At 40.7% G+C, this 12,208-nt stretch overlaps 1 protein-coding gene across 1 annotated transcript in view; it reads left to right on the forward strand.

The window, feature by feature from the left end:
• Window positions 1–11,570, forward strand: part of hlfa (HLF transcription factor, PAR bZIP family member a) — a 25,942-nt gene extending 14,372 nt beyond the window's left edge. The window contains exons 2-4 of the mRNA XM_062990894.1: window positions 1–158; window positions 8,428–8,642; window positions 10,518–11,570. The exon at window positions 1–158 is cut by the window's left edge and continues 205 nt beyond it. Of these exons, the coding sequence (XP_062846964.1) occupies window positions 1–158; window positions 8,428–8,642; window positions 10,518–10,733 (589 nt within the window). The 3' untranslated portion in view covers window positions 10,734–11,570. The remainder of the gene's footprint in view (window positions 159–8,427; window positions 8,643–10,517) is intronic.
• Window positions 11,571–12,208: the final 638 nt, after the last annotated feature.

Below are 12,208 nucleotides of genomic sequence, written 5' to 3' on the forward strand. Positions count from 1 at the left end.
GATCAACCAGCAGCCCATGCAGCACAGCCCCATTACCCAGCAGCCCCTGCAGCAGAGCCCGACTCTGCCCTCTCCGACCAGCGTGGTGGACCTGAGCAATCGAGCGAGCACCTCGGTACACGCCGGCATGGTGGCGCAGAGTGGCCCTAACAGAGCAGGTACGAACACAGATATACACGGTCGTTAGCAAACCTTATTCTTTTAGCAGCTAGACTAATGTACACACACACACACACACATGTGTATGCATGGGGGATCACACTAGGGTGACCATAATGTAAGAACAAGGGCATCAGATAGCTGCTGAAAATCTCATGGAGGAAGATGACAACCACTGAGCGAGTGTACGAGACGGCCAGAACAGCAAAAAGTTACTTTACTTTGGACATGTGATGAGGTGCCCATGACCACGTTGACGGCAACGTTATGGCAGGACTTGTCTAAGGACCCATCTGTGCAGCCAACCATCACAAAGTGATGACGGCGTAGTGACCTGACGTGACAAAATAAAAAAAAGATTTTAATTAATTAGATGTTAACTGCAGGTATTAAATAATGTAAGCATACAGTGTTATAGACAGATGAAATGTATAAAATATAAAAATAAAAACATACTATACACCGATCAGCCATAACATTAAAACCACCTTCTTGTTTCTACACTCACTGCCCATTTTATCAGCTCCACTTACCATATAGAAGCACTTTGTAGTTCTACAATTACTGACTGTAGTCCATCTGTTTCACTTCATGCCTTTTCAACTTGCTTCCACCCTGTTCTTCAGTGGTCAGGACCCCCACAGGACCACTACAGAGCAGGTATTATTTGGGTGGTGGATCATTCTCAGCACTGCAGTGACACTGACATGGTGGTGGTGTGTTAGTGTGTGTTGTGCTGGTATGAGTGGATCAGACACAGCAGCGCTGCTGGAAGTTTTTAAACACCTCACTGTCACTGCTGGACTGAGAATAGTCCACCAACCAAAAATATCCAGCCAACAGCGCCCCGTGGGCAGCATCCTGTGACCACTGATGAAGGTCTAGAAGATGACCGACTCAAACAGCAGCAATAGATGAGCGATTGTCTCTGACTTTACATCTACAAGGTGGACCAACTAGGTAGGAGTGTCTAATAGAGTGGACAGTGAGTGGACATGGTATTTAAAAACTCCAGCAGCGCTCATACCAGCACACCACATGGTCCACCACCTAAATAATACCTGCTCTGTGGTGGTCCTGACCATTGAACAGGGTGAAAGCAGGTATGTAGAAAAAGGTATGTAGAGAAACAGATGGACTACAGTCAGTAATTGTAGAACTACAAAGTGCTTCTATATTGTAAGTAGAGCTGATAAAATGGACAGTGAGTGTAAAAACAAGGAGGTGGTCATAATGTTATGCCTGATCGGTGTATATATAAGGCCTACTTTTCTTAAACCATGTATAAAAAATTATTAATAATCGTGATTTTCTTGACACTGAGAGTTGTTAGCGATCCCCTATCTGCCACAGTCAGTAGTTGATGATTGCTAGCGTAGTCAGACAAACTTCCACCTTTAACCCGACACATTCAGCGTCCTGCTGGGCCCGAGCTTATCAAGACCCGTCTTTCACCTTTCTTAAAGATTAAAGATTAATACTCAACCCGAATGCGCTGAGCCAGCGGTGACTCAGCACTCTTCAGGTGGTGACCTGATTCATCCCGATACACCTGAGAGGCAGCAGCTTTTTGCAGCTATTAGCCTTATTAGCAACTGTAAATGATGGCTGGTTATAGGGCTAAAAGTATTTGGACACCTGACCATGAGCTTGTTGAATGTCCCATTTCAAACACAAACGGTATTTAAACAGAGGGACATCTGTGTGACTTTTTCAGCTAGAACAACAGCCGCTCTTATAGAAGAGAAGGCTTCCTGCAATACTTTAAAGTATTTCTGTGGGAATTTGTGCTCATTCAGTCATAAGAGCATTTCCGATATTGGTCAAGAAAGCCTCAGTTGATGTTCCAGTTCATTCCAGAGCTGTTAAGTGGGGCTGAGGTCAGGACTGGGGCTAGAACAGGAAAGGGCCTTCCCTAAACTGTTGCTGTTGTCTTAACATACTGCAGCGCTCGAGGAGTGTTTAATCACTACCACTAGAAACTAGGGTTCGAATCCCCGACAGTGCTGTCGGTCGATCAGGCGTAAACATGCAGACATGATTGGCTGTGTCTGAGGGAGGAGGAGGAGGGCGAGGCCCTATGATGGAAGGCCGTCTTGTCCAGGTGCATTGCACCTGGGGAAGCCGGACCCATCGCGACACTGACCAGGTTAGTAACCCGAGGCACCTGTACAGCAGTGGAGTAACATGCAGATCAGTGCGTGACTCTCCATGCGCGAGATCGGCCTCACGCGTGAAACCACTAAAGTACAGGCGAATAAGAAGGGGTTGGTGGACATATATAATACACCGATCATCCATAACATTAAAACCACCTCCTTGTTTCTACACTCACTGTCCACTTTATCAGCTCCGCTTACATATAGAAGCACTTTGTAGTTCTACAATTACTGACTGTAGTCCATCTATTCCTCTACATACTTTTTTAACCTGCTTTCACCCTGTTCTTTAATGGTCAGGACCACTACAGAGTATGTATTATTTAGGTGGTGGATCATTCTCAGCACTGCAGTGACACTGACATGGTGGTGGTGTGTTAGTGTGTGTTGTGCTGGTATGAGTGGATCAGACACAGCAGCGTTGCTGGAGTTTTTAAATACCGTGTCCACTCACTGTCACTGTGTCACTATTAGACACTCCACTCATACCAGCACAACACACACTAACACACCACCACTATGTCAGTGTCACTGCAGTGCTGAGAATGATCCGCCACCTAAATAATACCTGCTCTGTAGTGTTTTTGTGGGGGTCCTGACCATTGAAGAACAGGGTGAAAGCAGGTTAAAAAAGTATGTAGAGAAACAGATGGACTACAGTCAGTAATTGTAGACCTACAAAGTGCTTCTATATGGTAAGTGGAGCTGATAACATGGACAGTGAGTGTAGAAACAAGGAGGTGGTTTTAATATTATGGCTAATCAGTGTACATCTGCTCGCACACATATGTGTGTGTGTGTGTGTGAGAATTTGTGTTTCCATGTTGGGAAGCAGGCCAGCTGTCTGCGTCTGTCCTGGCCACCGATGCGGGTTTGTTAGGTTTGTTAATGAAATAGTGTGTGTGAGTGTGGACACATGACACCAGCGCTCGCCTAGTCCAGCGTTATTATCTTATTATTAGCTGGAACAGCAAAGGACCTTCCTTAAACTGTTGCTGCAAAGTTGGAAAAGTGTTCATTTTAGTAAATTACGCTAAATCACTACTGCTAGGAACTAGGGTTCGAATCCCTGGCAATGCTGTCGGTCGGTCAGGCATATGCATGCAGATATGATTGGCTGTGTCTGAGGGAGGGGGGGGCAACACCCTGAGAAAGATTGGTGTCCTGTCCAGGGTGAGTTAGTGCATTCCGTCCGGTGAAGCCGGACCATCGCGACCCTGATGGTAAAACGTGGAAATGAAAATGTGGAAATGGTGTTGGTCAGGGTCATGGTGAGTCCGGTGCCACCTGGATACATTGAGCACTATGCTGGAACATTTTACAGTCATACAATTATGAGCAACTGAGGGTTAGGTGCCTTGCTCAGGGGCCCAACAGTGGCAGATTGGCGGTAGTGGGGCTTGAACCAGCAACCTTTCGATGACTAATCCAGTTCCTAAAAGAAGACCTTTATTTGTCGTGTATACATGTACACGTGTATGACAGAATTCTTTTTACGCGTACCCCAGCTTGTTGGGAACCCTGGAACAGACAGTGTTAAGGGCCTTGCTCAAGGGCCCGACAGTGGTTGAAGAACCTGGATTTGAACTGACAGCCTTCCGACCAAAGCCCAAAAGCTTTACCCACTAGGCTAGCACAGTAACATTGCAGGGCGACAGACAGACTTCACAGCACTGGGGGCAACTTCGTGCATCCTGCATGTGTTTAGGAGGTGGGAGGAAACACGGGCGTACATGGGGAGAACGTGCAAAACTCCTCACCGCTGTGTTTAGCTAGGATAGTTGGTTTCATTTCAGCTTTGCCATCGGTGTGATTATAAGCAAGCCCTCGTACACTGGTGCTTTATTTGTGTGTTTGTGTGTGTGTTTTATGTCTGTGTGTATTTAGTGGCTCTGTGTGTGTGTGTGTGTGTCCGAGGGCGTGTTCCTTCCGAACGGTTCCCAAACACATTACACTTCACGTGCGGTGTTCCAACGTGCCGAGTCATGTGATCGGCACACACGCCGCTGCCGTGTGCCGGGGAGGGCCGAGGGAGGCACGAGAGACGGGCGAGAGACATCAGTGTGTCTCTCTCTCAGAATAAGTATCAAAACCCACTCGTGCCAGTTCAAATCATAATCTTACACCAATAAGACACGTTTAGATCAGGTGACACGGTGGCACGGTGTGGAGTTTGACCTGTTCTCCTCGTGTCTATCTGTGTGTCTCCCAGGTACTATGGTTTGCTCCGTATGTTTTAAGAACATACCAGTAGATAGATTGGCTGCTCAGAATCACAAATCATAAATGCACCCTTTTGTGCTTGCCTTAAACCCAGCCTGTTTGGGCGTCTCTGGACCCGCTGCGACCCCAACCAGAATGAAGTAGCTAGAAAAAATGAAGAAATTAATATTTAAGCGGGCACATTCACATCAGATGGCACGTAACGTGGGACGTGAGTGTAAACGTGGCACCTCGCCTGGCACTGCGCTTGTTTTATGCCTGGTATTTATTTTATTTCACTTAAAAGTAAAAGTGAAGGATAAAAACACAATATTTCAAAAATCAAACCCTTAGTTTAGCCCCCCCTTTTTGTTTTACATTTAATGAACACTTGGACCACTCCCACTCCCCCTCCAGACACTTCTTTATACCAGCCAGCAGTGGATTCTTTATTATTATTATTTTGCATTTCCTTTTTTCCTCCTGATTTAGTCACATCCAATTCCCCAGACCCCTACCCTGACCGAAAACAAAAAAACCCAGACTATTAAACCAAACCCATCCAACATGCACAGTCACCGAACGCTTCTTTTCACCCGCCAGAGTCTCACAGAGAGCAGTATCGTGTACGGAGAGTCACGCACTGCTGTCTGTGAATCAACCATCACTCGTACAGACAGCTAAACCAGCCAGAAACAAGGTACCGTGGTACCTTGTAACTCAACGTCCCCTAAACGCAAAAACTTTGAAACTCAACACCCTTCGTCAAGGAATTTGTACCTTTAAAGTCAACGTGTGTGCGACTGCTGCTTTGTTCAGCGCTCGGCTTGAGCAGTTCAGTAAAACGTCATCAAAGTGCGAATATGAGACGGATCTGCATTTGTGTTAAATAACCATCAAATCCAGTCTGAAAGCTCCACATGTATTGTTTGTTTATTAGCATTTTAACGTCATGTTTTACACTTTTGGTTACATTCATGACAGGAACGATAGTTACTCTTACACAAGGTTCATCAGTTCACAAGGTTATATCAAACACAGTCATGGACAATTTAGTATCTCCAGTTCATCTCACTTGCACGTCTTTGGATTGTGGGAGGAAACGGGAGCTCCCGCAGTAAACCCACGCAGACACGGGGGCTCCACATGTATCTGTGTTTATCTGGATTTTCCTCACTGTTTCACTTTTAAACTTGTGTTACAGCTCGAGTGTAATTTCGTAGAGCTGCAGAACCTGGGTGATTATAATCCAAAAAATGTAAAAACAAGAAAACAATAAAAAGCACAGAAATGAAAGCTGGCTGTCACAATACGGAACGCTATTTAGAACATCTGCGACAGCACACGAGCAAAGAACAAACTGGGGACGCCAACTGGTGCAGCATGCACCCAGCGTGGGTCCAAACGTGAAGTCCGCTCTGGAAAAAAGACAGTCGCGCCACGGCCTCAGGGGCAGCTCGCTTGTCCGGCTCGTTCCCTAATGGTGCCAGAAAAGTCTAATGCGCTACCCCTGAGATCTCAAGCTACCATGGACTCGAGTTAGAATTCCAGACCGTGCACAGGCCTGATTATTCAAATTCATTACCGCTGTACAATCGCAGCCTCTGCCGTCCTAGTGATGGATGCGATCTGGCTCTCTGTGAGAGTCCACAACTGGCAGGTGAAAACATGCGGCTGCACCAGGGCGCGTGATAGTCTCGGCCATCATCAGCCTGTGCAGGACTAGATTGGGAGTGAATAGGGAAACAAAAATGAAATAAATAAATTTGGGTTCAAACAGTATTATGTGTATTTTATTAATACGACTAGCCAGTGATCCAGGGACAGCAGATATTTTTATGCTAAAAATGACACCAGTGAAATAAAAGTCATTTTGACTGAGAGAAGCTGTAAGAAATAAAAATTCTTAACATTTTAAGGACATTTTTATTTTACGGCTTGTATTTTGTAGATGACAGATGTACACAAGTGCCCACAGACTAATAGGAAACGCTGACTCTCTCTCTCTCTCTCTCTCTCTATGGGTGGAGCAGAACGTTCTCAGTGGAAAGTCACATTGCAGGAGTCGTGCTTCAGTCACATGAACACACACACACACACTTTTATAGTGTGTTTGCACGCAAGCATGAACACACACATGTATAAAGTGAAAGTCCACTGTTAATGAGAAATGCAGTACACACATACACTATAAATAATAATTGTTGGGTGTATGTGTGTGTGTGTGTTTATGAATTTGTGGCTGCTAGGGTTTGAGCAGAAGTCAAAAGTTGCAGAGTGAGAGAAGATTGTTGTTAACTTCAGACAACCTCTGCAGCAGCAGTGTGTGTGTGTGTGTGTGTGTGTGTGTGTGTGTGTGTGTGTGTGTGTGAGCAGAGGGGAGGGTGTTCTTTTGCTTTTGGAAAAGATCGGAATGTTCTACTCACACACGTGTAATGAAGCACAGGACAGACAGACAGACAGACACACACACACACACACACACATGATAAGAATAAGAATGAGAAGAATGATAATAATAATATTAACATATTATAGTTATAAGAATAACAGTAATGACAACAACAATAATAATAGTAATACATAGTAATATAACTAATAAACTAATATAAATAATATATTTTAAAAAAATATAGTAGTATTTATAATAATAAATTAAATATAATAATAACAGTAATATTTATAATAATATTAAAATCTAATAGTAATAACAATAATAACAATATAACAATGCAATAATAATAATATAATATTATAATAAAATATAATAGGGTTATTAAGAATACAATAATTTTAATAACAATAACAATAATAAAATAATAAAAATAGTATAACAATGCAATAATAACAATAATCATAATAATAATAAAATATTGTTGTAACAAAGCAATAATAATAATATTATTAAAATATAATAATAATAATAATAATAGTATTAAAATACAATAATAATAATAGTAGTAGTATTAAAATATAATAATAATAATAGTATTAAAATACAATAATAATAATAATAATAGTAGTATTAAAATACAATATTAATAATAATAATAATAATAGTAGTATTAAAATAGAATAATAATAATAATAGTATTAAAATACAATAATAACAATAACAATAATAATAATAGTAATGATAATAATAATATAGTATTAAAATACAATAATAACAATAATAATAATAATAGTAATGATAATAATAATATAGTATTAAAATACAATAATAACAATAATAATAATAATAATAGTAATGATAATAATAATACAGTATTAAAATACAATAATAATAATAATAATAATAATAATAGTAGTAGTAGTAGTAGTAGTAGTAGTAGTATTAAAATAGAATAATAATAATAATAAGCAGAAGAAGAAAAATAACTGGCCTGTGGAGGTACAACTGGTGGTGTGGTTTCAGCATGAGCCCTAAGAAACTGGATGCTGTTTTATTTATTACTGGATTTATTGATTGATTGATTTAAGTGCTTTAGTTTTCTTACTAGTTAGAAAATGCAATAATGTTCTCCCAGGTTTAATTCAGTGAGTGAGTGAATGAGTGAATGAGTGAGTGAGTGACTCACTTACTTACTGATGTACTCGTTCATTCATTCACTCATTCACTCACTCTACTTTAAAGCAGCCCATTAAACAAACAAATAGACACAGCGAGAATTTATAAAACTTACAGTCTGGTACCAAAGGTAAGGATATAACCCAGGTCCACAGGACCCATGTTTGCTATGCCACACCCATACATGCTGCACCAGGGAGTACAATCAACAGTGAAATACAGCTTGTGAGGGTTGTTAGCTCACCACTAAGCTCGGCTCTACAGCCCCACACTGTTCACGAGTTCATATCAAGCTTTAATTGTCCGACCCCTGATTTGTCTCTTTCTGTCTCTCAGGCCTGCCATCGAACCGCAACACCCCGAGTCCCATCGACCCGGATTCCATCCAGGTCCCGGTGAGCTACGAGCCCGACCCTGCCGACCTGGCGCTGTCAAGTGTGCCCGGCCAAGAGATATTCGATCCACGCAAGCGCAAATTTACCATCGAGGAGCTTAAACCACAGCCAATGATAAAGAAAGCTCGCAAAATCTTCATCCCTGATGACATGAAGGTACGTCCACCCTCCTCACCTACACGTTTACACTACATACAGACCTACAGAACGTCTGACTAGGTGTTCAGGTAGTGTAGCAGTAATTACGCTAGCCCACTATGACAGGAATCTAGGGTAGGACTCCACAGTGGTGCTATCAGACAATATTGGCAGTGCCTGTCAATGTGGCCTTCAGATTAGCTCAAGAACAGAGTGCAGAGAGCTTCAGGGAATGGGTTTCCATGGCCGAGCAGCTGCATCCAAGCCGCACCACTGCATCCGAGATGTTTGGGATGAATTAGAGTGGAGACTGCGAGCCAGGCCTTCTCATCCAACATCAGTGTCTGACCTCACAAATGCGCTTCTGGAGGAACGGTCAAAAATTCCCATCAACACACTCCTAAACCTTGTGAAAAGCCTTCCCAGAAGAGTTAAAGCTGTTATAGCTACAAAGGGTGGCCGACATCATATTAAACCCTATGGATTAAGAATGGACGTCACTCAAGTTCATATGTGTGTGAAGGCAGACGAGCGAATACTTTTGGCAATATAGTGTATCAAAGTAAAACTGAAACTAAAAATATTAAAAAAAGAATTAAAAAGGTCTAAAAAGTCGAAGCTGGTCGGGTTATTATTTATTACACATGCTGATTCTTTTTTTGCTGAATTTAGAAGACACTGATAAATGACTGTGTGCGTGTGTGTGTGTGTGTGTGTGTGCGTGTGTGTGTGTGTGTGAGTGTGTGTACAGTTCTACCGTGTTCATGTTTCGTTTTGAAAAGCTTTGTTGCCACCTGGTGGTCAAAATGTGTTACTGTTACGTTTGTACTTTTCTACATTTGCTGCATTTAGCAGACGCTTAAATTGAAGGCGACTCAAAATTGCGAGCAGTTGAGGTTTAAGGGCCTCGCTCAAGGGCCCAACAGTGGTGGGGATGAACCAACATTCATCTGATTACTAGTCCAGTACCTCAACCGCTGGGCTACCGCTGTCCCACATGTGTTAGCGTATATATTATATGGACAAAGGTATTGGGACTTACATATAATACATTAAATAAAGAAAACGATGTGATTCCAGTTTTGCAGCAACCGTTTAGGGAAGGTCCTTTCCTGTTCCAGCATGACTGTGCCCCTGTGCAGCAGGGTCCAACAGTGGCAACCTGAAAGTGGAGGGGCTTGAACCAGCGACCTTCTGATTACTAGTCCAGTATCAAATCAGAACACTGGTGGCTAGTTGATGTGTTGAAAATCACATATGATTAAATACAACAACAATTTTGTATTTTTACATGTAAATATTAGAATAATAAAATAAATAAATTTATTAATTAATAATAAGAATAAAATAATAATTAATAAAACAAAAGCAGTTCTTGTCTGAGCTTTATTTTTAATAATTTTATAATAATTGATTAATAATAATAATAAATAATTGTAATTATTTTTAGACCCCAGTGTGTTTTCTAAAAAAATATTGTATTTTTACATGTAAATATTAGAATAATAAATTAAATAATTAATAAATAATAAAATAATAATTAATAAAATAAAAGCAGTTCTTGTCTGAGCATTATTTGTAATAATTTAATAATAATTAATCATAATAATAAATAATTGTAATTATTTTTGACCCAAGTGTGTTTTCGATTTTTTTTTTTAATTTTTACATGTAAATATTAGAATAATAAAATTAATTAATTAATTAATTAATAAAAATAATAGAATAATAATTAATAAAATAAAAGCAGCTCTTGTTTGAGCTTTATTTTTAATAATTTAATAATAATAATAAATAATTGTAATTATTTTGTACCCCAGTGTGCTTTTTTAAAAATTTCAATAAATGTCATGCTTTATTTATTATAAATATATATTTTTTATTTTTATTTAGGATGATAAGTACTGGACACGTCGCCGGAAGAACAACGTGGCGGCTAAGCGCTCGCGTGACGCCCGGCGCCTGAAGGAGAACCAGATCGCCATCCGCGCCTCCTTCCTGGAGAAGGAGAACGCCGCGCTCAGACTGGAGGTGGCCGAACTGCGCAAGGAACTGGGACGCTGCCGGAACGTCATGGCCAAATACGAAGCGCGGCACGGGGCCCCGTGAGCCGGCCCCGGACCCCCCCGGGACTCCCTACGGCCCCGCCCCTCCGGTTTCAATGACTTTTACGTGCCACGGTTAAATTACCGGCACCGGTTCTCTACCTGTCGCTCTCTGTTTTATTCTACGATCACATTAGCATGATGCTAGCTGTCATCTTCCTGTTTTTTTGTCCCTCAGTCTCCGTGGTTTGAGGAGAGTCGGTGCTGTAGAGCGGCTTCTCCTTCACTTAACGTTTTCTTTTCTCTTTTAACCGCTGATTTTGCGCGTCGTCCAATCAGAGAGCAATAAGTAAACAAGTGCTTTGTGAGGAGAACGAACCAGAAAAGGATTAGCTAGCTTGTTCATTGGCTAGCTTGTTCCTTCTCGTTTTTATTTCCTTCATGTCTGTGTTTGTTTCAGTCGCTGACGTAGTCGCCAGATTATTAGCTGGAAACGTTTAACGTTCAGAGCACGACTGTGACCCTGTGTTTACACCAGTAAACATTTAACGTTGATAAAATTAGCATAACGTAACCGGAAAATTCTAGCGATGATCGACAGCACACAAACAAATGAAAACTATTCATGCTATGCTAAGCTACATTTGTAAATTTGTAAAATGCAGGGTAACGAAACTGCTAAATGCTAACGTTTGCAAATTTTAGCAGCCGAGTCTAAAGCTAAAAGCTAGCTAACCAGTTTTAGTTTGCTGCTAAATGAGCTTGTTTAGCATTACAAAAACGAGATGTTAGCTGACCAACAGATTTGTTTTATTTTGAGCCACTTGCACTAAAATCACTAATAAATCTCATTCTTTTTGCTAAATAGCTTTTTTTTGTTTAGCGACTCCAATGACAGCTACACAGCAAAATGTTTAAAGTACTCCAGAAACGTGCTAGCTTTAGCAAACAGCCATATTTTTACGATTAAAATCAATTTTTTTACTTTATTTCAACGTGGCACATGACAGCTAACACTGATCAGCTAGCTATTTTTACTATCATTTTTTAAAATAAATAAATATATTACAGAGCGAAACTAGCTAGCAAACAAGCTAGCCGTCTATTTAGCTGCTCATGTTAAGCTATTTTATTTTAAATTTCCAGTGTTAGAGCTAGCTTTCCCTAGCTAGTAATCTGTGTACATAAATGATTTCTGTACTAGCTCACTAGCTAGCCTGATTAACAGTGAGGCAGCACAAGCTAGCTAGCTTTAGCTAACAGATTTAGTTTACTACACAGATAGAAGCCCGATATTTAGCTTTATTTTTGGTTGAAGCACTCAAGCCTATCTGATAACGTGCTAGCTTTAGCAAACAGCCATATTTTCTACAATGAAAATCTAGTTTTACTTTATTTCAGCGTGGCATATGACAGCTAACACTAATCAGCTAGCTTTATTTTTACACAGCAAAATGCTACTCTGCTAACTATAATTTCTTATTATTTTATTAAAGTACAAGTTGAAGATTTATTTTCAATAACGTGCTAGCTTTAGCA

Source organism: Trichomycterus rosablanca, chromosome 2, assembly GCF_030014385.1.
Source record: "Trichomycterus rosablanca isolate fTriRos1 chromosome 2, fTriRos1.hap1, whole genome shotgun sequence".
Lineage (NCBI taxonomy): Eukaryota > Metazoa > Chordata > Actinopteri > Siluriformes > Trichomycteridae > Trichomycterus > Trichomycterus rosablanca.